Genomic DNA, 27413 nt, shown 5'->3' with positions numbered 1-27413 from the left:
TAATTACTAGCTGTCTTTTATTTGTAAGAGTTACATATTCTTAGATGCATATGATCAGGTTCACATAAACAAAAGGTTCTTCCTAAAAAATGGAACAATAAGAATATCATCCCACAGTCATGGCAGAAAGGAAGCTTCTGTTCAGTTCTTAGCCTGACCTTAGCCTAGAACATCCTTGGCTTAATTTAAGTGATTGTTTTTTATTTTTGTTTTTGTTTTTGTTTTTTAGTCTCTCTCCCTTCCTTCTGCCCAAAGGCCCTTATACATGCACAGACTGGTTTACAAGAAAGTGCCAAAAAAGGAAGTGAGAATGGATAAAGTTCAGTATATTCTCCAAACCAGTGGTTCTCAAGCTTGAATGGGCACAACTATTACAAAAATGCAAAAAGTATTTAGAAATACAAAGAATATATTTTAAATGTAATTCTGATTCAGATACTTCCTAAAATACAGAAATCCTTTCTGTACCAAAAGAACATAATGATTCTGATTGTTCTCTTAACTGGGGAAAGGGAAAGTCATGGCCTGTCATAAACTGGTTCCATGGATATTTAAAGAGATTTTTCTGGGTAAGAATTAGAAGAAAAAGAATCACCACATCTTCCTTCTTCTCTAGTCAATTGCCTACGGGAAGGGGGCTAAGTTTTTGGGCCTGCGGAAACAGTGTGGCCCCCAGGCAGGCCCCTGACATACCCTTTCCCTCACCCCATTGCCAGGGCATTAGCCTCATCTTAGCCTAATGCAGGAGTTTCTGGAAAACTCTGAAAAGAGAGCAAAGGGAACTGCTTTCTCAACTGCATTCTGCACACAAGAGGACAACCTCAGTGCAGATCCAGCGGGTCTCTGAGCCTCATAGAAAGAGGAGCTACCTCTCTGAAGCTTTGGCCCAGAAATCTATGCGTGAGTTCATCTCTGGTACTGAGCACATCGCCAGCAGCCACCTGGACAGACACGTGGAGAATGAGGAACAGGCCGGGTGAGGTCAGGGGAGTGAGCCCAGACACTCCACTCAACAGCTTCCATTCCTTCAGCTCTTGAAGACCAGCCAGGCTGTAAGTCCCTGCTCATCAGCCCATGCAGAGAAACTCAAGCTCTGAGAGTGTCCTGAGACCCGTCCCCTGGGAAGCCACAGGTCTGTTTGGCACTAGCACGGCACCAGCAGGCAGTGTGCCAAGGGGGTTGACTGTGTTACAATTTGCATTTTCAACTCTACCAAACACCTCGTGCTGCACTGAAAGTGGACAGTTTCTCAGGGACCCAGCCTGAGACACGTCAAGGAATCCAGATGGGGTCAGGGCACTGTCCGTTCCCAAAGTCTTTTTCGAAGCAGCCACTGTCCTTTGGGGTTCTCTGTCTCATAGTAGTCCTCCCCAGGAGACATCTGGGGCTCCAACGCAAAGAGCTCTGCGTCCCACTCCATATCTTCTCCTGAGAAGTTGAAAAGGATCTGTCTGGAGCTCCCCAGGCTGGAAGGAAGGAATGAGGCAGGAGGTTTAAGTTCGGCTTGGCTGGCCACACAGAGGGAAGGGATGCTCGATTACCACCATTCTCATGGAGACCCTCAGATTGCTGCCCTAGTCCTGGGTCTTGGGGAGGACCAAATGGTGTCACCATGGGGGCCATGGGTGGACATCAGCTGGACCTTGGCCTTCCCCCCTTGAAGGGGAAGGATAGGTGGTGAGGGCTGGGTTGTGATTTTAATATGTCCAGTGCGTGGTCTATTACTGTGGGAGGAAAATGCTATCTAGAAAACTCCTAAGTCCAACAGGGTTTAGTGGCTTTTGTAGAAGCAAAGAAAGACAGCTGGTGAGGCTTGACAGGCCCTTCCATTGTGACAGGCAAGGGGCCCTGCAGCATGGCCTGGGTTGCCCAAACCCAGAAAGAACTTACCTCTCTGAGTGAGTAGATAACAGGAATTTGATGGTTAGTAATGGTAACTAGGCCTGAAGGAAGAGGATCTAAAAGGAAAGAGGCCAGAGGAGATGGTGGTAAGATGGCCCAAGAGGGGCCTGGCCAGCAAGAAATTCTACATCTCGGAGCCTGCCCGGTGCCTTTTAGAAAGGGGCATCTGATTCATTTGATGTTGGTTTCCTTTTGGTGCTATGCTCTGTTCAACCTCAAACTCATTATAAGTCTGTAGCACGCAATGCGTCATTGGCACCGGGGGGAATCCATGAAGATGGATGGCACAGTGCATGGGCTAAGTGGGCCAGAAAGAAAAGGAGGCAGACCCAGGAAGAAGCAAGTTGGGAGCAGGCAACAGCAGTGCACCAGGCTAGAGTGCAGACTACCAAAAAAAATGTTGAAACTAAGACCTCCCCAACACTATATACATACATATATATAAATATATATATATTCATATATATATATATTCATATATATAAATAACATTTGGCATGTAAGATGGGGCTCGGGGCACCTTAAGGATCACCCCAAGTGTCTGGAGGCCATGAGAACATCTTGATCATGCTATTTAGCCCAAGCACTTACTCTTTTTTGCAGGCTTTGGGCTTAAATTTCCAGGTGTTGAAGGCCCCTTCCACAGCCTTGGGCAAATAAATGGGGTGCCTCTCAAGTCTCCTCTGAGTGCCCACGGTCCTGCGCTCGGTGCTCCTTCGAAACTGGCCGTCCACCGTATGCACAGTGTGAGCTGCGATATCCTCGGAGTGTCTGCGCGGCGCCCGCAGGATCCAGTTAGAATGCAAGCTGTGCTCCTGGGAGCTGGTGGCCACTAGAAGAGAAAAGCATGTGACCCGGGAAGGAAGGACTTGCCACCGGGAGGCACATAAGGCAAAGGAGAGGGCGGATTGGACTGAACACTCACAGGAAATGGGTATAGGCAACCATGTTCCTAATAATGAATTCTTAGAAAGGCCTGATAGCCAAGCAAAGCAGATTTGACTCTGCAGTTGTGGTGCAGGAGGAATGCAATGGAATTTATGTCCATTAAAATTGAGGACATAGGCCGGGTGCGGGGGCTCACGCCTGTAATCCCAGCACTTTGGGAGCCTGAAGCAGGCGGATCACCTGAGGCCAGGAGTTGAGACCAGCCTGGCCAACATGGAGAAACCCCATCTCTATTAAAAATAAAAAAATTAACTGGGGACGTGGTGACAGGCACTTATAATCACAGCTACCCGAGAGGCAGAGGTAGCAGTGAGCCGAGACCGCATCACTGCACTCCAGCCTGGATGACAGAGCGAGACTCCATCTCAAAAAAAAGAAAAAAAAAAAAAAAAACGTGAAGACACAGATCTGTATTTATTGACTTGGAAAGTAGCCCAAGATGTATTGTAAATTGTTAAATGAAAGGAGATCCTAGTTTTATTTCAAAAAAATTAAAATGAGTCTGTGAGTTTGTGTGTGTGTGTGAGAGAGAGTGTGTGTGTGTGTGTGTGTTAAAACCACACTCAAAATGGCATATCCCCAAATGTTAACGGTGATGATTATCTCTGGGTGTAGTTTGCCAGGTCATATTTCTTTTGCTCTCTTCTTTATGCTTTGGTATGTTTTTTGTTATCAGAGGAGAAAAGTGGCCATTTCATGAACTGAATAAAAATGACTTGGTCACACTCATTTTTATTAAAAATCATAACTCTGAAAATGACCCTTGCACCCTTAGTGGATTTTGTCATCCCTTCACCAATATCCTGAATTTCCTAGGCCTCCTCACTCCCAGGGGCAGGGCTGCTGTCTGTCAGGGACTGGAGGGGCTGCGTGGGAGAGGAGGAGGATAAGAATAAGCTTGGGGAGAGGGTTAACCTTCTGTGAAACTGCAAAGAACCCAATTTGAAACCCCAAATCCCACAGACACACATCTATCAAGGCCAGAACAACAACAATAAATCACAAGCTTCTTTCAAGCATTAGAGAAAATGCTCATGAATTATTTAATATTGGTACCAAAAGCTTTGACCTTAGTATAAGGGGCCAGTGAGCCCCCTGAATAAAACCATCATTAATTTACACCATGGGGTGCAAGTCAAAGATTAAACAAACTGTCTGACAGTCTCACAACGGAATATAAAGGGGGCTCAGCTGATGTGTTTGGATTTTTTGCTCTCCATCAGGAGGGATGCCCCAGGACACGCCTTAGTGAGGAGGGAAGCATGGCCTCAGGCCTCACCCCACTCCAGCTCTAGCAGTCCAGGCTGGGTCTGGGCAGCCACGGTGGGCCTCTCCTGCGCTACGCACCACGCTACTGCCTAACCTAGGTATGGTCCGAAGCCAGATTCTCAAATACAGTTTGTCCATTCCCTTTTTTTTTTTTAAGTTGTGGTGAAGCGTACAGAACATAAAATTTGCCATCATCACCATTTTTTAAGTGTGCCGTTCAGTAACGTTCAGTATATTCACATCGTTGTGCAAGCGACCTCTGGAACTCTTTCATCTCAAAAAACTGAAACTGTACCCTTTAAATGACACCCCTCATTGATTCTCCTTCCTTCATCATTTCCCTATTGCTGTCCTTCTTGGAGTCTTAGGAAAGTCTTAACTTTCTCAGCCATGGTAAGTGGACCACAGAGAAAACATTGTCCAAACATGGCGCCAGAGTGTTTGAGGGACAGGCTGGAGCGGTGGCAGCAGAGACAACGGAAGTAAGATTTCCCCACAGAGGATGGGCTGAGGGCCTGGCTCCAGCTTGGAGGTGCAGGGTTTCCCTTCAATCAGGGAGGTGGGATTCCTGGTGGCCTACCCTATAAGTCCACCGCAGAGCCCCCAGCCCGTCTTCACAGCATCACAACCCCATCCACCTTCAGACACCATCTTCCCACTGCCTTCCTGGAACTCACCGTCAAAGTCCACGTCTTCATTTGGTGGGGTGGCCTCAGCAGCCCGGGGTCGTCTCTCTGTATCCAGCTCTGCAATGATGGAGTCAAAGAAGGCAATGGCCTCGGCCACATCGGCACTGAACTGGGAGTATTTCTTTGGGGTTGCTTTCTGCTAGAGGTGAAGGGGAGAAGAGAGAGTTGCGTGAGGCAGTAAGCCAGAGACTCAGAAAAGGGTGAAATGTTGCTAAAATGAAATGTGCATGGGGTTAGGGATTTGTGAGGTTTCAAAGGTAACTATGAATAAGTGCCCTGTGGAAGGAGAGTAGATACCCCAGGTCCACAATTGCTGTAGGTCAATGGATTTCTAATTATCTCAAGAAGGGAGAGTGAAAGGACAAGATCTACTTCTTTCTTGGTCACAGATTTGCTGTCAGACCTTAGGCAAAATAGTCTTTTTTTAGCCTTGTTCCTTGCTGATAAACACCCAATTAGGAGATTGTACAGTTCCTTAGGTAGGTGGTGAGATGCTCACAGCAGAAAATAAATGATAGATCTCCAGATATGCTGAAAATGCTCTAAGAGTTGTCAGTTTCTATAATAACTCAATTGTACATTTTAAAATAGCTAAAAGAGTATAATTGGATTTTTTGAAACACAAAGGATAAATGCTTGAGGGGATGGATACCGCATTTTCCATGATGTGATTATTTCACATTGCATGCCTGTCTCAAAACATCTCATGTACCCTATAAATACATACCCTGTAAATATATACCTACTATATACCCACAAAAATTAAAAATAAACTTGTTTTTAAATAAAGATGTTTTCAGTTTCTAAAGGAACCAAATTTACACTCAAATCATGGAATAAATTAAAATTAGTATGGTTGTTTGAAAAGTACAAGGAATAATAAAATAGAGAGTTTCAAGAATCTGTTCAGTAGCTAACCAGGTTCCAGGCTTTTTCCTGACCATTCCCTTCATGATCTTCACAATAGTCCTGTCATGAGTGACTGACATCATGGAAGTTCAAGATAGATTTCAATGGAGAACTCATGGTCTCTAGAACTGACCAAATCAATATGTGTACTAATAAAAAACTCTCTGAGGAATTTAGGAAATAAGAGGACTTGGGGAGAGAAAAAAAGGGACAGATGTGTTAACATGGGCACTTTTGATCCAATGTAATTTTATTTTATACGGGCATTTTGAAAATAGGATGGTATTAAAAGTGAATATGATTTAGTTATAGACAGGTGTGTCAGGAAAGAAAATGACAGCATCTCTATCTGTACAAGATGTTTATTAAGTGTATGCATTTTCTACTACTAAGAAACATTTTTAAATAGAGAAGTTTTTTCCTTTTATAATTGCAAAATATCAAAGGAAAGCTCTAAGAGCTTTCTTAGAGGAAGATGTTGAAGGATCACAATATATACCTTGATATGATTTGGCTCCGTGTCCCTACACAAATTTCATCCTGAACTGTAATCCCCACATGTCGAGGGAGAGACCTGGTGGGAGGTGATTGGATCATGGGGGCGGTTTCCTCTTTGCTGTTCTAGTGATAGTGAGTGAGTTCTCTTGAGATCTGATGGTTTAAAAGTGTGGCACCTCCCCTTTGGTCACCCTCTCTCTCCTGCTGCCTTGTGACGAAGATGCCTACTCTCCCTTCACCTTCCACCACGATTGTAAGTTTCCTGAGGCCTCCCCAGCCATGCGGAACTGCGAGTCAATTAAACCTCTTTTATTTACAAAGTACCCAGTCTGGGGCAGGATCTTTACAGCCGTGTCTCCTGGTCCTTCTGCTCCATCACACTGGCTACCTCTCCACCTGCTTTCTGGCTGGCAGAAGCTTTTGGAAATCTCTCTTCCACGGATGGCCTTTCTCTTTTAAAATGAAACTGAGGAGAGGAAAAGTAGAAACTTCAAGAACATAGAGAACAAGAGAAAGGCCATCCATGGAAGAAAAATTTCCAAAAGCTTCTGCCAGTCAGAAAGCAGGTGGAGAGGTGACCAATGTGATGGAGAAGTACCAGGTCCCAGAGCATCATGGGTGGGGTGGCAGCTGAGAAGAGGGACAATTCAACCTTCAGGAAGTGGAGACACTCTAGACTGGGTGACACCAGGCGCAACAAGGGCCGGGCATGGGATGAGACTAAAACACCAGGAGGCCCAGTCTCTGAGTGCAGCGGGCCCAGCTGCCAGGCATCCTTCTTGCAGGCAAGTGACAGAAGGCTCATGCCTGGAGGTAGGTCCACACTTGTTCATTCTCCCTGCATTTTCTCTTGCTGCTTCCTTTGCCTTGGATGTTCTCATTGGCTGACTTCCAATTCATCCACTGAATCTTGGCTGAGACTGCTCCTTCTCCAGGAAGCCTACCCCTCTCCTGGGCTAAGTTTCCATCCTCTAGGTTCCCATGGGTTTCAGTACCTAACCTAAGTCTATGATGACAGATATCATTTTAGAGATTTTGGTGAAGTGGAGAAGAGAGAAACAAAGAGTGGATAAAGTCATTCTTTGGCTGACCCCTGAGGGTCAGGCTAACCCAGCTTGACCCCTGAGGAAGGATGAGTATTATTTAATAGTAACGCAAGGTCCATGGTGGTTTTGCACCTCAAAACCCACCTCCACATGGAGGGGACATCTCCAAGTCTTCAGAAGGCAACTATCATCAGTGTTTAGCTTAATGCAAAGGTCTCAATCTTGTTTGTGTTCATCATATTCTTTTTTATCTGGGTTACCCTGTTACTTGATTTAAACGATTCAGTCCTAAGTGTCTCTGGAGGGAGGGTTTGGCTAGCAGCTCAAAGCAGCCTGAGTCAGCTGCTGTCAATTGTTAAAGAGTTAGGAAAAGAGTCAATGTTGGTGTCTTAGCTATTAAAGGCTAAAAAAGCATCCTGCCATTGGCAGCTTAACATGAATGTTGTCTTGTTGTGAATCTCCTGAATCTCCTCAAATATTATCCTCTGAGGATAACATTTGTAAACTAGAAAAAGAAAACACTAGCATAGAAATCACCACCTCAGCCGCTGAACTCTCTGTCATCCAAGCTAGTAGACAATAGCCCTTTAAGCTTCACCTTTGCTGGAGGTGAGATTTCAAATATTCAAACACGTCACCTATTTCAAACACTTCAGCTTTAGGATTCAAGACTTGGGTCACTTTCCCACACTTTGTCATTTCTGCTTAAGCTCAGCAGCAATTACCATCCCAGGATCACTCAGAAACACTGACAAGTGAGCTCCTTGGGTGACACTGAAGAGCCTGTTCTTCCAGGTCCCACTTCTCAGGCTCTGCTGGCCCAGTCAATCCACAGTCATTATAAAACTGGTTTCTGTTGAAAGAGCTTTTGGATCCTGCTGTGGCTGGGGAGTCAGTCAGTGGTGGCACACTGGTGACATTATTTGTGGCTGACCCATATGCGCTTGTGTGACTAACTCTCGTCACACAAAAGGGCTTTCCTCCACTTGTCCGATTATCTTCATTAGTCCCCCCATTGCCTTGCCCCAAATCCTTTATGGGATAAGGCAGGGGCATAAACACATGTAAGTGAATAAACAAATTGTTTTATTCTCCTACTTAGCCCTGTCTGCCTTCCCTGCCTGCTTTCCCTGGCCCTTGACTCAGTCTGAGATCCCAGACCTGAGAATGATAATGCTATCCCCGATCAGTGTCAGGGTGACTCTGTAACAGTCATACCTAATCCCAGTGGTTGTTAGACTCTCCTGGGGTGCTTTTAAAGAATATCTATGCTTGCCCTTTTCCTAAAGCAATGAATTTAGACAATTAAGTGATTCTAATACACAGTGGCTGAATTATCACTCTACAGGGACCTAAACATAGGGGAAACAGCAAAGGGGCCCACGATCTCCACCTCAATGTCTGGTTTACAGTGGAAAACCTCAAATCCTGGTTCTACTCCCTGGGTTTGCAAGAGCAGACAGGAGTGTCTCCTCCATGACAAGAACACAAGGGACATGACCCAAGGGGACAGGATACAGGTCACTGAGGGATGAGAACAAAACTCTGGGTTAAGAGGCCCAGACTGCTCATGTCTTTGTGTCCTTCCTATGACTTAGCTCACAGAGAGGCCCGGGTAATGGGACTCCATCCATCCCCTGCTGCTCTCTCCTGTTGGCCCGAAGTATGAGAACATCTCACCCATAGGGGCGCACTTTCCCATTCCCAAACTTTACCTAAGCCACCTCCTGGGCAGATATTTTCTCTGCTTATATTCATGCAGGTTTGTTTGCTTCCTGAATTTAATGTTTGGCATTCATCCCTGCCAGACTTCATTCTGGCTAGAAACAGCTGCTGCTCTAATGTGTTACAAATGGCTTGGGATTCTGATCCTCTCTCTTATTGTCCAGGGGACCAAACATCCTGGTGTGCTGAGGAATCATCTCAGTTTATGCCTGTTATCCCAGTGGGATTATGCATAGTACCTCTTTTCACTCTTCCAACATGTCCCTAGTTGGGGGATAAATCACCTGGTCCTTTATCATGTAAACCACAAGTTGTGCCACCTCCTGACTCCCCCAAGTCTGTTACCACCTGCAATAAGCTGCATTTTATTATCAAGTTACTATAAATATGCATAACATTTTCCTAAATTCTTCACTTTAATCCATATTTTTTGATCACCAATCTTTTGAATAGGATTTATTCCTTTGAATTATTCATTTGTTTTCACCTAAATCTTATCCACAATATCTCATCTAAAATTTTCAGATTTGGTTTATTTAAAGTGATCTAGGCACCCGAGAAAAAAACTTGAGTGTAAAATCCTAGCTCTTTATATATTTTTTCCAAGTCTGTCACATTTGCTTTGTCCAAACCTCACTTTGTTGCTTTTTAAAAAGCAACTCTCTATTAGTGAATCTTTCTAAAACACTCAACTTAGTTTCCATAAAAGAAATTAGATTTTATCATTCATATTTTATAATATTTAATTAAAATAAATGATTATAAATTATAATAAGTCCAAATTATATAAACCAGTTTGGGAACAAATATAACTTAATTTTAATAAGCATGTCATTCAACTTGTGAAGCTGAGAAGTACATAGACATATACTAGTTTTAAAAATGTTTTATTACAAACAATTTTTCAATACAAAAACTGTAGAAAATAGAACCATGAACCCCATATACTCATCATCAGCAACAGCTATCACCTTTCTGCCATTCTTGTTCATCTATCAACCTCTCACTTTTTTTTTCTGGAAGCTAATCCTAAAGATAATTTTACTCATAAATACTTCAAAATGTATCTTTAACAGATAAGAGTTTTTGGCAACATTATCCACAATATTCGTATACTCAACAAAACTGATAATTTCTTAATATCAGCAAACACTTAATATCAGCAAGCACCTAGTTCTATTTTTCTTGACTGACTCAAAAATGTCTTGTGCAAGTTGGTTTGTTCAAGTTAGGATTCAAACAAGGTCCACATTTAGTTGCTACCTGTTTAAGTCTCTTTAATGATTTATGCAGGTCATTTAATTGAAGAATCTGCGTCTTTTATTCTACAAACTTTCTCACATTCTAGATTTGACAGACTCCTTCTTCTGGGTATTGGTTCACATGTTTCTCTCTTCCTCAAATTCCCTATATCTGGTACTCAGATCTGGAGCAGGGCTGTCCAGTAGTACTTTCTGTAGTGCTGGGGATGTTCTACATCTGCACTGTCTGACACGGCAGCCACTAGCCACGTGTGGCTATTGAGTACTTGAAAAGTGGCTACCGTGATTGAGGAACTGAACTTTTAATTCTTAAATTTAAATTTAAATAGCCATAGTGACTGGTGGCTACTGAATTGCAAAGTTCAGATTTAAAGGTTAATTCAATTCAGATTTAATTTTTTAATAATAAGGTTAGTGGTTTTGTGTATCACACACCAGGAGGCACACAGCACATGTTTTCCTGTTTTATGCAATGTTGACATTGATTGGGGGTTTATGTGATGTTGCTTGGATCCATCTACTAGAAAATTTGCCATCTACCTTTTACTTAATGCTTTTAGCAATCATTATTTAGATTCATTATTTTACTACTAGTTGCAAAATATTGCTTTTCCAGTTCTTCAACCTTCCCGCATTTATTAACTGTGCTTTTGGTATGAAGAACTTTCCCACGTCAACCACATGGTCTGTTTAGGAATGGCAGAATACTTGCTTTTTTTCTCTCATATAATAAATTGATACCCTAGAAAGTTTTCAAGGTAACCAATAAGGTTCACTTGCTTGTTTGGAGGGGGATATTATTTAAAATTCACATATTTTTAACATATTTGATGTATTTTCATCTGTTGTAAGTATCCTTTTTGATGCTCACACTGTCCTGTATTTTGATAGCAAGAACTCTTTCAAGGTGGATCCTGAGTCTCTTTGACACAATTCTAGTATCTTTGAGAACCTCCAAACTTTTAGACATAAATGCCCAATATTCATCTTGTACATTTTCTACTCCAGACCTAGATTCTGTTACTGCTCCAAAAAAAACCTTAATTTTTAGTTGGAAGTGGTATTTAGACAGCACAATATACATGTTAGGGATTTTATTGCTACAGGGTTGTCATTACTTCTAGGCCTTTTCAGTGCAAAAAAATGAGGAAATACTAATTTTTTAGAAATAAAACATCTTGAGTTCATACTGATATTTGCAACTCAAATTAAAATAGCGTGTTCACGGTTCCTCTTCCCACACTTTGTATTATTGCTACAATACATTTCACTTTTAATTATGCTGTAAATACACAATACATTGCTACCCTCTTTGCTTTAGACAATTTGTTATAATTTGGAGAATTTTAAAATGTTTTAAACCCACAAATTGTATTTTTACCTTTTTCCAGTCCTCCTCACCTCTTTGTGTGGATCTAAGTTTCTATCTGGTACCACATTTACTCTTCAAAAAAATATCCTTACTATTTATTGCATTACAAGTCTGCTGAAAAATGAATTCTCACAGGTTTTGCTTGTCTAAGAAATATTTCTTTTGCTTTCATGTTTTAAAAGATATTTCCACTGAGTATAGAACTCTGTTGACAAGTATTTTTTTTTCTTTCTTTCAGCACTTTAAAGATACCACTTTTAATATGGTTAGGCTGTGTCCCCACCCAAACCTCATCTTGAATTGTAGCTCCCATAATTCCCATGTGTCATGGGAGGGACCCTGTGGGAGATAATGGAATCATGGGGGTGGGTCTTTCCTGTGCTGTTCTCATGATAGTGATTCTCTTGAGATCTGATGGTTTTATAAAGGGGAGTTCCCATGAAAAGCTCTCTTGCCTGCTGTCATGTAAGATGTGCCTTTGTTTCTCCTTTGCCTTCCGCCATGATTGTGAGGCCTCCCCAGCCATGTGGAACTGTGAGTCCATTAAACCTCTTTCTTTTATAAATAACCCAGTCTTGGGTATGTCTTTATTAGCAGTGTGAGAACGGACTAATACAACTCTATTGTTTCCTGGCTTGCATCATCTCTGCTAAGAAATTTGTTGTAATTTTTATCTTAGTTATACTGTGTAATGTGTCTTTTTTCTCTTTGTCTTTTCAGCAATTTTATTATGATATATGTTGGTTTTATCATTGTTGTTGCTGTTGTTGTTGTTATTGATCCTGTTTGGTGTTTTCTTAACTTCTTAGATCTGTGGTTCAAAGTATGTCATTAATTTGGGGGAAATTGTCAGCCATTGTTCCCTCAAATATTTCTTATACCCCCTTCTCTCTTTCTTCTTCTCTGGGATTCTAACTACACTTATATTAGACCCCCTGATGTCATCCCATAGTTCTTGGATGCTCTGTTTTTGTTTTTGTTTTTTAACTATATCTTCTTTTTGTGTTAGTTTTGCTCGTCTCTTTGGACCCATCTTCAAGTCTACTGATGTTTTCCATAGCTGTGTCAAATCTATTGATAAGCCCAGCAAAGGCATTCTTCATCTCTGTTCTGGCTGCTCATTTCTACTCTTTTCATTTGGTTCTTTCTTATGGTTTCCATCTTTCTGCTGGAATTATCCATCTGATCTTGTGTGTTTTCCACCTGTTCCATTAGGGCTTTTAACATCTTAATTATAGTTTTTAAAAATTTTCCCATCTGGTGGTTCCAATGTTCATTTCATGTCTGAGTCTGGTTCTATCAGTTGCTTTGTAGCTTGGCACTGCATTGTTCTTTTCTTGCTTTTTCATATAACTCATAATTTTTTGTTGAAAGCCAGGCATTTTATGAAGGTCAGTAGACACTGAAGTTTTTATGTCTGCAAATGGTCTTTCCTTTGGCTAGGCCTTTAGTTTGGCTTTGAGTCAATCTAGATAAGATTTTAGCTGGGACTGGGCCTGTTGTTGCTATGGTTACTCCAAGTGCATCACAGACTTTAAATCTCTCCAGAAATACCTTGTGTTTAAAGTAGAGGCTAATTTTCCAGAGAGTTGGTCCTCAATGTCTGCTGCATCCTCAGCTTTAGGTCTTTCCTTCGTGCTTTCCTAAAGAAACGGTCTCCCTCCACACTTTTGCCCCTCTGTTAGCAGCATTCCACTGTCAGTTTCTACCTGATGCTTGTTAGGATGGTGGTGAGAGGCAGGAGGGCATTCACTGTTTTCTGATAAAGCCCCGGCCTCAGGCAGGCGCTGTGTCCCTGGGGATGCGGCCTTCTCCATGGCCTTGAAAGGCTGAGAGTGATATTCTTTCCCATTGTACACATCCTGAGCAGAAACTGACAGTCTCTCTAATTCAAAGTGAATAGTAGAGATTTCATATTTAACTTCTTTAATTCATATTTGTATCTCTATTAAACTGAATATCTTAGTTCCATGCAACATTCATAATATTATTTATTTTACCCTACTATATATAATCATTTCAAAATAGTAACACCAACATTACCAATAGTAAGCCCACTGAATGCAGTTTAAGATGTATGTGTACATCTGTGTGCGTGTGTGTGTGTGTTATGTGTTTTGTCTTTGGACTGAAAAACGAAAATTCTGTTTTAAAGTCTCTTGAAATAACGTTTTGCTGTGTAATTATGCTTTTGACTTGGTAATTTGTTAGATTCCTATGCTTCAGTTGGGTTTCATGTTTTAAGGATTGCTTTTTCTTTTTGCTTTAATATGTTAAAACTATGTAAATAATATGCATGGCTCCAAAACCAAAACTATAACTAACACTCAAGAGAGGGCTTGCTTTCATGTCAGTCCCTTCTCTTCATTTCCTCTATCTTTGCTTTAGTATTTTGTTTATCTTTCTATCATTTCTTCAAAAATATAAGCAAGCAAGTAAATTTGTATTTACTGCTTTTAAAAAAACAAAAAGGAGCATACCATGTACACCTGTGAGTATTGCTTTCCTCACTCAGTGTATCCCGAGGATCACTCTATAGCAGTAAATAGAAATCCTCCTCATCCCTTTTAATAGCCGCATAGTTCTCCATTGTACAGACAGGCATAGATACAAACAACAGTCCCCTATTGATACATCTTTGGGTAATTTGCAATCTTTGGCTATTACTGCAGCAATGAAAAGTCTTGTCATATGTCATTTTGTATTTTGCCTGTAATACTATAGTTAGAGATAGGCTTCCATTTATAAATACCCAACTTGCTCTGGATGTCTTGAGAGAATGGTGAGCATCAAGTAATCTGGTAAGTTAATTAAGTATGGTTTGTTAATAGAGCTTCTATTGTCCTTTTATAAATTACACTTTTAAAGGTCATCAAATGGATTGTATGATGATTTTCTAAGTACCAAGTCTAAACTACAAGTCAGGGCTGAGTCTTTTCTATTCCTGGAGTGAACTCAGGCTGAGCTCAGTTTTTTCTGCCTTCTCACAATTTCCATGGGGCTTTCTAACCTACACTATGACATTCCCGCAATGATTCCTTCAGGGCTCAGGCTATTGTCACAGGAAAATCTACTTTACAAAGAGGTGGTTGTACAAAATGAGACTTCAGTCATCAACACCCCTAGATGAAACCCAAAATAGTCTTCCCTCCCTGAACTCACAACCCCAAGCAAAAGTGGATTGCTTCCCTCCCAATCTTGATTTTTTTTTTTTCCTAGCCCAGACCTTTTGGTCTTTGGAAATGCCAAATGTAATGCAAGATGTTTCCTGCTGCAGCCTTCCTGGCTGAGTTTCACAGGGTCCACCTTTGCCATCAGCCCTGAAGTAGCCCAGGGAGAAGCTTTCTCTAAGAGCATCGCATTGCCAGCTCCACTCCAGTTTGCCTTTCACATTTAACCCTCCATGGCCTTAGGGTTATCATTTTCCACGTCTTCCCTGCTCCATCTCCCCACCCCAGGCCTGAGCCTCAGATTACTTTTCTCAGATGGAATCCTTTGCATTTTCCAAACAAAACTCATTTGTATTTCTCATGTCAATTTCTAATTCCTTGAGGGCAGTTTCTAATTTTATATTATTTTTTCTTTTGCGTTTCATATCAGTTTGCCATCCTGTTTGTCTTCACCACCCTTTGAGTACCTGGGCTGCCCGCTTCTCCAGTCTATTCATTTTCTTCTGGGCTCTGTCAGTATTTTTCTGCAAGAGATCTAAATTCTACAAAATAAACTTCCAGTTGTAAACAGCAACATTCTGTCAGAAAGGAGAACCCAGCCAATGCCAAGGAGACCACCGCTAAGCATCCAGCCCCCTCTCACCTCTTCTACTTGGCAATTCCCCTCATCTCCTCAGAGGTCAGCTCATGTGTCACTCCTCTCTGAAGCTTTCACCAATTGCCACGGACAGACCCAGGCACATCTTTTCTATGCACATTTTCTATCTCATTGGCTAGATCCACATTGCACACCTGCATTAATTCACACTGGACCAATGACCTCAACCTCTTCTGTGAGATGACTTTGGCAAATAACACTCATGAATATGACATACCCTTATTGATAAATGCACACTGCCAGCTGCAAACATGAGACAGGTTGTAGGATATTCACAACTCCCAACGTTCTGGTTGTAATTCCACCTGTTTCTCATCCAAGGCACCTCAACACACCAGTGTGGCTCAAACAATGACACTGGGAGTTGCTGCCTCAGGCTATGGGCTGCATTAGGGCAAATATATTGTCTTTATGTATGAACATCAAGCATCTATTTCAGTGCCTGATGTGGAGTAATAACTATGTGTTGAGTGAAGGAATGTACACCATTATATACATGCCATTACCTAATTATATTTTCCAACCAATTCATATGTTGCTAATTTATACTTTAGGACTTAATTTGGCAAATTTTTAGGAACTCTATACTTCTGATTTCTACGAAGTACTAATAATACTTTCTTGGGATAATCATGCCTAGGAATCTGAATGTCAATATTGGTGATCAAATTTCCAGGGTCAAATGTAGAATTGGTCCTGACCAATTGAAGGTTGTTTTATACTTGGATCATTCAGCTAGGTGAAATTAAATGCAAAACAAGTCAAATGTACCCACAAGCAATTTAATATTACCAAATAAGGTTTTTCTGGTTTTAAACCTTAAAAGTTCCATCTAGTGCATCTTTTTTGCCTCTTGCTATCCTTGGGATGGAGATACAGGACCAAGTCAAAAGTGATACTTATCTATTTCTTTTGTACTACAACACCCAAGGAAATGTATGCTCATAATTGAATAGGGTTTTACAGAAAAAGAGTGGGAGTTTATGAAACAAGAACTGTAAACTGAGAAGAAAAAATCTTAGAAAAAAGTATCATCACTGAAATTTAAATACATAAGCACACATAGCCACGTACAAATTTTCAACAGATGAGCTAAATAGTCAACTTGCCAGGACTGAAGAAAAATCAGTGAAATAGACAATTGAGCTGAGAAAATTATCACAAAGAGATAAAAATAAGAAGTTTGTCAGAAACTCTAGTATAACTGAACTATGGTATTATCTATTATAGCTAAACATTAAAACGTTTTTGGGAGACCAGCTGCGTATCTTTTGTTTCTGATAATAGAGGTTGTAGACTCACTGGATCCAACCGACAGTTTTAGGCTTACTTTTTCCCCAGCTTTGTAATATTTGTTTTTGTTTGTTTAGAGGAAGAATAGCTCTCTGTCACTCAGTCTGGAGTGCAGCGCTGTGACCATCACTCACAGCAGCCTCGAACTCCTGGCCTCAAGCAATCCTCCTACCTCAGTTTCCCAAAGTGCTGGGATTATAGGGATGAGCCATCTCACCTGGCCCAGCTTTATAATCTTAAAGCCGTTATTTATTTTGCCAGCCCCTTGTAACTCCTGGCCTTATATGTCATCTAAATGATCATTTGGCTTTAACAAAACACTAAGTTAATAAAATGTTGCTCATATATATCAAACTGTTAGAAGCCTAACTGATAGAACTGAATTAATAGACTTAAAGCATAGTGTAAAATCTTCACAGACAGTAAGTGAAATGTCACAATCCATTAAGAGAAGGAATGTACACCCTTATATACATGCCAGTTGTCAATAAATAGTGTTGGAAAACTTTGCTATTTGGGAAAAATTCAAGTTGTGTTCTCAGTTCCTACTACATATCCAAACAAATTGCTGATAGACAAAGGGATTGGCTTAAAAAAAAGAAAAAAGAAAAATGAAACTATTATAAAAAGGATAATATGGCAAATATGCACTTGACCTTGAAACATGGAAGGACATTCTTAGCATGAAAGCAATGTAAGAAATCACAGATGAAAATTGATGACAAAAAAATAAGTAGCATCTGCACATCAGAAAACGTCAAATAAATGAAAAGATGCATAATAACTCGGAGAAAATATTTTAACACATATGGAAGACAATGCACTAATATCCTTAAAAATCCCTGTAAATAACAAAATATAAGAAGAGTCCCTATAAATGAATAACAAAACTTTAATACAGCCAAAAGAAAATGTATAAAGACATGAATGAACAATCCACTAAATAAGAAGTATGCATTTTTATAATGATAAAAAAGGTCATTCTTCAATGACCCTTTGCAAAGGTAATTATGCAAGCAATAATAAAAGTACCTTAAGATACTGTAATTTATCTATCAAATTGGCAAACTTTTAAAATTAACGACAGTACTTGATGCTGATAAAATGCAGTAAGAAGAGTTTATTAGAAACCTACTGTTGATGAAAAGCATAAATTGGTAAAATGTTTCTGAAAAGTCATATGTAAAAGAATCCCTAAAAAATAATGACCTTTGGCCTTCAACCCATTAATCACACTTTAGGAATCTCTGCTAAATGCCTTATAGACATAGAGTAAAATGTGTTTATTTATAATGTTTAGCAATTGTTTAAAGAAGGTGAGTTGTTAAATTTGCCTTTTAAGCTTTTGTTTACAAAAAGTAGTTAATGAGATGGAAAAGAACCCATAATATATAACATTAACTGAGAAGAGAATACAAAGATGTATATATGGTATGAACCAAATTTAGTACATTTATACATATATGGACATAGGTTTGCCAGGTTTAACAAATGAAAATAAAGCATGACAGTTGAAGGACTAATTTCAGGTAAACAATGAATAATTTTTCATATAAATACATGTCAAATATTACATGGGACATCCTTATACTAAAAAATTCTAATTTTTGCTAGACATTCTTCATTTTATCTTACAACCTCAATGCACATATGTGCAAATACACAGAAAAAAATGACTATAAGAAAATACACCTAAAAATTATATAGTGAATATCTCTATCTAGATGGTAGGGTTCTAAGATATTTTTATTTTCTTCCCTATACTTTTCTGTGTGTTATGAATTTCATCTTATAAGCAAATATAAGTTTATTATCAGAAAAAATGTATACCATGTGTTTTTGATGGTGGGCTCTAATCAATTACATGGTGGCTGTTTTAATTATCGGGACATGATTCCACACGAATATACTCAAACTATATTCTATTCCACTAAAAAAAAAGAAAAGGCAAACCTCTACTCATCAAAACCACACATCTATGACTTTTCCAGATCTTCCATCAAAGTTTGTAACAGTTTCCTTCCTAAATTACAATTGGAGTTTCTCAGGTAATTGGTTTACTGAGCATCTGCCATGTGCCTAAAACCATACTAGAGGTTGGAGTTAAAAAGATAAATAAGATACAATGCCTCTGCTCAATGAGCTCACAGTTGGTGGCATAGATAAGCAAAAGAACAGACAATTACAGTATGCTGAGTGCTAAAACAAGGCTCAGACATAGGGGGGAGGGAAATCCATTGTGTTGAATTGTGGATGTGAGAAAAGGCTTCCCAGGAAGTACTGTATCTGCTGTCTCAAAGGACAAGAAGTTAGCCAGGTGAACAAGGTGGTGTAGGGGAGAGAAAAAAGGGAGGAGGAAGTATTGTTTCTAGGCAGAGCAAACAGCTTGTGCTCAAAGGATAGATTAGGAATATAATTACACGTCTTGCAGCTTGACTGAGAGGGACTGCAGGAATCATATGCACGGTTATCAATCATTATTATACTATCTGCCATCTTGCGGAGAGCTCTGCCAAGCATAATAGGAAATTTTTTGCAATTCATATTGAATTTTTACTGCCTTTCAACTATGTAAACCAGACACTGGCCAAGTGATAGAGACAGCTCCCCAGCCTCTGCCAGTAACTGATGCTCACAGAAAACCTGCATTTTAATATCACTGTGTTTGCAGAAATTCTCAACAGATCTGAAAAATAATTCTCAATGGTATAAAACAGATCCACAACCTGCTTCCTATCACATATGCAATTAATATATGGATGACTTGGAGTCTTTTTAGATGAACTGGATTCAGACCCTCCTGCCATAGAGGAGAAGGAGCCTCTACAGGCTGATATGGTCTCATTCTATGAACGAAGGCTGAGTGGCCTTAATAGAAAATTAATTCTGAAAGCTAACTATTTTCAGAATAAAACTATTTTCACTAAAAATCAATCAGTTTTGACAGGTATTCTTCAGAATTCAGCGGGCTCTTTTTAAACCATTCTTATAACAGGTGAGTTTCATTAGTTGAGGGTCAGGGAGGGGTGTATATTTTGCAACTAGTTCATCCAGGCAGACATATCAGAAATCCAAGCTACTCAGGGATCCATGAGAGAATTAATGAGGTTTCTTCTGACTGTGGTGGGTGACCAGCATGTTAGTCCTTATTCACACTGCTATAAAGAAATAACTGAGACTGGGTAATTTGTCAAGGAAAGAGGTTTAATTGACTCACAGTTCCGCATGGCTGGGGAAGCCTCAGGAAACTTACAATCATGGCAGAAGGTGAAGGAGAAGCAAGTACCTTCTTCATAAGGCATCAGGAAAGAGAAGAGCAAGCAAGAGAGGAAGTGTCACACTTTTAAAACCACCTGATCCCATGAGAACTCCCTCGCTATCATGAGAGCAGCCTGGGGTAAACTGCCCCCACGATCCAGTGACCTCCCTCCCTTGACACGTGGGAATTAAATTTGAGATGAGATTTGGGTGGAGACACAGAGCCAAGCCATATCAACAAGTAACCCCCGCCTGAGAAAATGTCCAGTGTGAACCATCTGGACTGTGTGGGAGCCATGGGGTTCCATAGGATTCTGCTGCCAACCCCAAAACAGCAGCCTGGCTCTGTCGCCAGCCTCCCGAGCCTCTTCTCTGTGATCTAGCCAGGCCTGGGTTCACTTAGGTGGCCTGTTTCTCAAAGTGGCCTGTGGTTGTTGCTGTTTCTCTGGCCCTAAAAGTGTGGGGAGCTGTCCTCAGGCAGGACCCCAAATACCAGCAAGCACGCTGGTCAGATGCAGAGCACAGGCTTCAACTTTTCCTCTTCACCTCCCATTGAAACCAAGACTGATCAGTCATAGAAAGGAAGTTCTGGGCTGAGCACAGTGGCTCACACCTGTAATCCCAGCACTCTGGGAGGCTGAGGTGGGCGGATTGCCTGAGTTCAGGAGTTTGAGAAAAGTATTTAATTTCTTAAGAATTTGTTAGCTGTAATAGACTTCATTACCCATAATCTGAGGACACTAAAAAGCACTCATTTCAGGAACCATGAAGTGCTGTGTGAAAATGGTAAAAGTTATGTTACATTTGTTGTACCACACCAACATAAAGCTTAAATTTGTAATGAAAATGTTTTCAAGTTAGATGGTGGTGAAGATTACACAATACTGAATAGACTAAAAACCACTGACTTGCACACTCTGAAAGAGTGAGTTTTAGGTATGTGAATTAAAGCTATTATTTAAAAAAACAAAAAAAGCCAAGCTAAGAAAAGTGATGTTTATGAGTAGGTGAGAAAAGAGAGAAGTAAAATAACCCAGGGCTCGTCATAGCAGGAGAGGGCTGCAGCTTGAAGAAATGAACAAGAACAAGAAAGTGAGGACAGGCACACACACAGTCTGAAGCCAGTCACGCCCCATACGTAACCCTGGAACAAACTGCACAGGGAGCAATCGGCTATCTAACATGCTAGGATGCAGGGTGGAGTGGGAAGAGCAAAAATCACACAGGACAATTTGTTACTTTTCACAGACATTTTTCTCTCCTGGGGTGAACCAATTCTTCAAAGGATTTTGACAAAGGCCATTGGAAGGGTGTGTGATCTATCCATACCTCTGGCATTAGAATTCTTCCCTGGGCTCAGAAGGGACTGGCAGAAGCTACTGAGCTCAGCTAAGCTGCCAATCTATAGTCTCTCACTAAGATGCAGTTCAGGACAACATCCTGTGTTGTTACAGCTGGGACTCTGAGAAATCACCGTAGGAACTCTGGTCTTGCTGTCTCACAAGACTGACTCCCCCCATGAGGACAGGGATTTTGTCTTCTTCACCAGCATCTAGAACAGCTCCTGACACATAGTATGTGCTCAATAAATATACGTTAAGGGACAAGTGAGTGATATAGTAATAAACTGTTACTAAAATATTATTAAGGGCATTACTAACCACATCACACAAGACTCCCTTAGTCAAGTGCCATATGAGATATTTTGAAATTCAAAGCCAGAAGAAAAATCTCACTCCCCTAAGCAATGGGTATGGTTCTTCTCAGATCATTAGAATTTTGAAACAAGTCCAGCTCTTTTTATCTTAGCTTCCAGCAAGGACAGAGCCAAATCTAAGGCTCATCTATGGCAGCTGAATTAGCTTCTATGATCTGCATATTATTTTGAGTGGTCTTGATTTTCTATGATTTTTTTTCTCTCCCGATTTTCCAATTTCTGTTGCTACTTAACAATTCTGTATGCTCTTGAATCTTATATGTTATACAAGATCAAAATACATTTTCAGTCAAAAGATGCTGTAGATATATTGATAGTGTGAGTTCTGATATGATACAGAAGCTAATTCAGCTACGCAGAAGCTAATCCAGCTGCCATAGATACTTCATATCAGATACTTTGTAGGATGAGCTGGGAGATATGAGAGTATTTTGTTGAAAAATGATTTCAGGACATAATATCTACCCATCATGAAGTTCTGATTGTAGCTGTGCTTACACTGTTTCCTCAGCTCTTTTCCTAGTGTGTATTGAGAAGTGCAAAAGTAGATGATATACAAACTCAATATTTCAGTGCCATGGAGACCTAGAGTAAAACTGGAATCATGTGGCCATGTGAAGAGAAGTCAAGATGGAGATAAATTTCATCCATGGATTGTGGAAAGAAAACAATTTAAAGCATACCTTCTGGCCACTCCCTTTCAGCCAGGTTTCTCCTGAACAAAAGAAGCCCAGTCTCTCCCACTTTGGGAGGGCTTCACTCTACACAGAATCCATGTGCAGTATGACGCAGCTGCCTCCCTAATGACTGTCCCTGGACCAGGTGTGCAGGATAAAGCAGCCTCTGCACTGCATCCTAAGGTGCACACTCTTGAATCTTGTATGTTATACAAGATCAAAACATGTTTTCCAGTCAAAAGATGCTGTGGATACATTGACTACAGTGTGAGTTCTGACACGATACAGATTGGGATCAAATCCTGGCTTTCTCTTCATCAACTGCATAGCCTTACACGAATCTCTTAATGCCCCCAGGCCCCAGTTTTCTCCTTTGTAGAATGGGGCTAATAGCCAACGTGTCAGGTTTGGAGGGTGATTAGAAGTCAGGAATAACAGCTGACTGTTCCTGACTGTGCCTGGGCTATGGCACAGCAGCAGGGGAAGTGGGTGTAGAGGAGAACATCACTGCTCCTCCTCACTGGCAAGAAACACCCAAGGTGCCCAGAGCAGGAGGAGGCTTGTCCTGTTGGTTCAGCGACTACATTCCTTGACAAGACACACTTCAAACATACCATCCTTCTGCCACACACATTATGCCCTGAGTTAGAAATTCTCATCTTTTAGCACCCAAACAATGAGTCCCAAAGTGCAGCTCATTCCCAACGCTGACACAAAAATCCTCAGATATGGATTTTTGTTGTTTTTTTTTATTTTAAAATGTTGCAAAAAGTGTATTTCATTCATTTTTATAATGACCTATTGTGAGGGAGGAGTACATTGCCAGAGGGCCCGGTAGAGACCCCCACCATGCAGGGTCCCAGGAGGAGCTCCCAGACCCACCCAAGGCTCACCTCGTTTCTAGCATGTCCTGACTTCCTCCTCCCATCGACCCACATGGGTGGTCTTCCAGGCTCTGGGTATCTCCAGGGGGCTGGGATAACAGACCATTTGGTACCCTGGACTTGGATGCCATTCACATGTCAATGGGACCTGTTAGAAAGCCTCACTCCAGAGTATGAAAGCCATTTTTCTTGATCCAGTAATGGCTTGTGAAATCAAGTTATTGTGTCATGACAATGTTTAAAAAAAAAAAAAGAATAGCATAGAATGCTTTGGAAACCATCAGAGTGCTAAGCAAGGAACAGGAGTAAGTCTATTTCATAAAACTCGTTTTGTTTGTGTGTTTGGGTAAACTGGGTCAATATCCAAAATATGTTTCTTACTGCAATGGATCCTAATCAAAATAGTTTAAAAGCCACTATCTTACCACAAAAGAGGGACAGACAAGGGAACTTAGGTCCTGTGGCCAGGCCAGGGGCTTGCATCTGGATGGAGGGAGGGCAGAAGCGAGGGCCTGACATGGTGCCCTGGAGCCACAGAGAACACTGCTCCCTCCCTATATGGAGGCCGGCTCTCCCCTCTGTATGGCACAAAAGACATCAGACTTTCAAAGGCTATAAAGCATCTACAAATAACTGATAGTATTCACTCCTATGCTCTGGAGATAGAAAAATGAGCAAGATACTGTTTCAGCTTCAAGCTCACCAAGTTCACTGCAGTCCACCAGGGGAGACACACATTTTAACAAACCGCAGTAGAACATGATGAAAGCTAAAATAGAGGTGCGTTCAGACCAATGCTGGAGAAGAGAAGAGGCTAATTCTATAGAGGGGTATATTCACTTCTTAGGGCCACTGTAACAAAGCACCACAAACTGGGTGGCTTCTGTAGCTTAGAGCTACAGATCTCACAGTTCTGGAGGCCAGAAGGTGTCCGCAGGGCCATGCTCACTCTGAAGGTGCTGGTGAAGGGTCTGTTCCAGACCTTTCTCCTGGCTTCTGGTAGGTCCTTGGCTTTTGTCCGTGGCATTCTCCCTGCATCTCTGTGTCCTCACATGGTCATCTTCTCATGCAAACACCAGTCCTATGGGATTAGGGGCCCACCCTACTCCAGCATGACCTCATTGCATCTGCAATCACCTAGTTTCTAACTGAGGTCACCTTCTGTGGTTCTGGGGGTTAGGACTTCCACATATACATTGTGAGGGGACACAGTTCAACTCACAGTAGGTAGTCAGGGGAAAGAATGGTGTTCTCCCTAAATCTGGAATGTCAGCAGAGCTTTCTCCCAAAGCATGGGGTAACGGCATTCCAGGGTGAAGGAGTCCTCCTGGTCCCCTGCCCTGGCGATGCAGAGACCCAGGCAGCCATGGGCCACCCCTCCAGCCATGAAGCCTGAACCCATCATTTCACAGGCAGGCCTGGCATACAGCTGTTTCTGTCAGAGCCATGGGGAAAGAGAGCAGTTGAAAAGACTGCTAAGAGCCTGCTGTACCCAACATTTCAGGGTCAGTGAGCACTGGAGTAAGTGCCTGGTATGTGCTAGGAACCATTTCGTGCAGGAGCCCAGTCCTCACATTATCATTTCCATTACTACCTGACAGAAAAACAGACCCAGAGAGGTGACCTTCCCTTAACAAACGCACACAGCTGGTAAATAGCAGAACTAACATTCAAATCTCGGTCTGATTGACTTCAGTGTCCTTTCAAAACTCTTTCCTGATTGCGCTGTGGTGGAGAGGCATCTCTGAAGGAGATCCCTACATCATAGCAGGCCCATGTGCCTCTGCACAGCCATTCAGAGGGCTAGAGCTGGTCATTCTGCTTCTATTCCCTCCCTCTATCTTCAGATAGCTCAACAAGGAAGGGAGGTAGGTCCTATAAGAAAGAGCTCCATTTGCAGGGAAATGTAGCACCTAAAGGAAATCTAGCCAGTGCCTAGAACCCCGGAATATCCAAGCTGGAAAGGAGTCCAGAAACCACTGCAACCCCCTCTGTCATCAGAGGCGGCTGGCCCACAAATCTACAGCTCACCGGCCACAGAGTCAGCACCAGGACACGCGATTAGGACCCTTTTGTATGGGCCCCCAACACTGACATACTTTTAGAGTTAAAATGATGATTTAAACTGCTCCCACCTGGTATAACATGCAGACAGTTGAAACCAACTGGGTTAGGCCAAGCCCTAGAGATTTGATAGTGGGCCAATCAGTCATTCAACATTAATGGAACTTGCACGGCCTACAAGACACTCTGGGGAGAAAGCAAGGAAGCGGGAGACAGGCCTGCTGCTTCAGACATCTCATCCAGTCATCAAGAAAATGACTGATGGAAGTATACAGCAAAACACCTCAACCTACAGGCATTAGAAATAAATAAAAGCAGGCTGAGTTTGGCGTCTCACACCTGTAACCCCAGCACTTTGGGAGACCAAGGTGGGAGGACTGCTTGAGGTCAGGAGTTTGAGACCAGCCTGAGCAACAAAGCAAGACTGCCGTCTCTACAAAATAATTTTTTTAAATTAGCCAGATGTGGTGGCAGGTGCCTGTAGCCCCAGCTACTTGGGAAGCTGAGGTGGGAGGATCACTTGAATCCAGGACGTTGAGGTTGCAGTAAGCTATGAGCATGCCCCTGCACTCCAGCCTCAGCAACAGAGGAGACTCTGTCTATAAATAAAGACAAGTCTGAGGAAATGAAGGAAAGAATAACGGAATGAATTGCCGGCTCATAATTAAAATTAGGCGACCTAGCACGTAGAGGCGGGTCACCGAGCCTCAGTTTGCCCTTCTGTGATACTGAAGGAGTTCCTCCCCACCTACTGTACTGGCTTTATTGGGATGCTCAAGAAAAGATGATATATACAAAACACTGCAATAAGCATAAACAGAGAGATAAATGCAAATTATTTCTTTCACTCATTTCACGCTTGTGACTGTCTGGAGACCTCCAGTGCCTGAAGCCATCCGGAAATCTCCCAAGAGACACAGACTCTCCCTGTGGCTACACCTGAGCCACCACATACCTGGGTCTGAGGTACAGATGGAGGAATCTTCCAGTTGTTTGGCTTGCATGGGGCTAAGCACCTCAATATTTGAAAACATCTAGTCATATGATGATTTTCCTTTTCACCAGGATTTTTAGATGTGACAACAATAATTTTTTTAAAAACCAATGATTTGTTGAAAAATGATTTGCTGTCATACAAATGCCATGCGAGCATTATCTCACCTAGAACACTGGCAGTAAATGACAGATGTGCAACGCGAATACGGTGCCGCCTAACACCAAAACCCGGGTCTTCCCCCCCGAGCTGCTCTGTGGACACTGTTCCCTGCTCCTTCTCGCTTCCTGGGTATTCAAAATAAACATGGATCAAGAAACTACCAATCAGGCACTATGCTTATTACCTGGGTGACAAAATAATCTGTACACCAAAACCTTGTCACACATAATTTACCTATATAACAAACCTGTGTGCGTACCCCTGAACCTAAAATCAAGTTAATAATAAATAAATGAGTAATAAACATGAGCTTAGCCACCCTTCCCCAGGCTGGGGAGATGGCCACATAAAGCATCTGAGGACTATTGCGCCTGGCTCAGAATGTGTCAGATTAATTTAGCCACGCAGAGGTGGGAAGAAGCTTTCAAACAGCTGTCCAAGGCTCTTGGAAGAACCCTCATCTAAATTGTACAGCTCAGCAGCACTCACCTTTATTTCTTTGGGAGTAGACCGGACAGGGGTCTTTTTTCCTCCCTTGGAGGATTTGGAGGAGGTTGAGGAAATGCCCTGGGTGCGGCGGGGCTTCAGATCACTGAAGCTGCTGAGATATTTTTTGCGCAAGGCCAGCAGCTCCTGCAGGTACTGTAGGCAGTCCTGGGTGCGCGAATACATCCACGCCCGGTCCTCCTCCTGCCGCAGGTAGTACAGGCTGCTGTCCATGCTACTGGTGCTTTTGTACTTCTTTAAGGACTCGCTGAATTTCTCCCCGTGGTCCCCGACCACATACATGGAGCTGCTTCGAATCAGCTTCACTGCGCGGCTGGCTCCTTCGTAGAAGGGGCTCTCGGCCGCCGTCTTTCTCTGCGGGCTGGAGTTAAAGATGGAGTGGATCTTTCTGAACATAGCGCTCGATTTC

The 27413-nt window shown here is 41.8% G+C and overlaps 1 protein-coding gene across 1 annotated transcript; it reads right to left on the bottom strand.

Moving 5' to 3' along the window:
• Positions 1–27413, bottom strand: CXH13orf42 (chromosome X C13orf42 homolog). Its single transcript, XM_023187283.1, has 4 exons — positions 26987–27413; positions 4797–4944; positions 2494–2734; positions 1–1466 (listed from the first exon to the last, which is right to left on the bottom strand). The coding sequence occupies exons 1-4, from the start codon at positions 27398–27400 to the stop codon at positions 1292–1294; spliced, it is 978 nt and encodes a 325-aa protein (XP_023043051.1). The 5' UTR covers positions 27401–27413; the 3' UTR covers positions 1–1291.

Source organism: Piliocolobus tephrosceles, chromosome X (genome assembly GCF_002776525.5).
Source record: "Piliocolobus tephrosceles isolate RC106 chromosome X, ASM277652v3, whole genome shotgun sequence".
Taxonomy (NCBI): Eukaryota; Metazoa; Chordata; class Mammalia; order Primates; family Cercopithecidae; genus Piliocolobus; species Piliocolobus tephrosceles.
Note: the sequence above shows the minus strand (reverse complement) of the source record. Positions and strands in the feature narration are given on the sequence as shown.

Bases quoted from the DNA above. Each gene is read 5' to 3' on its own strand.
- CXH13orf42 (XM_023187283.1), bottom strand. From the start codon at position 27,400: ATGTTCAGAAAGATCCACTCCATCTTTAACTCCAGCCCGCAGAGAAAG. The intron at 2,735-4,796 runs GTGAGTTCCAGG...TTTCTCTTCTAG, and splicing joins TGAAGACGTGGACTTTGACG to TGGCCACCAGCTCCCAGGAG. The intron at 1,467-2,493 runs GTAAGTGCTTGG...CCTTCCTTCCAG, and splicing joins CCCAAAGCCTGCAAAAAAGA to CCTGGGGAGCTCCAGACAGA.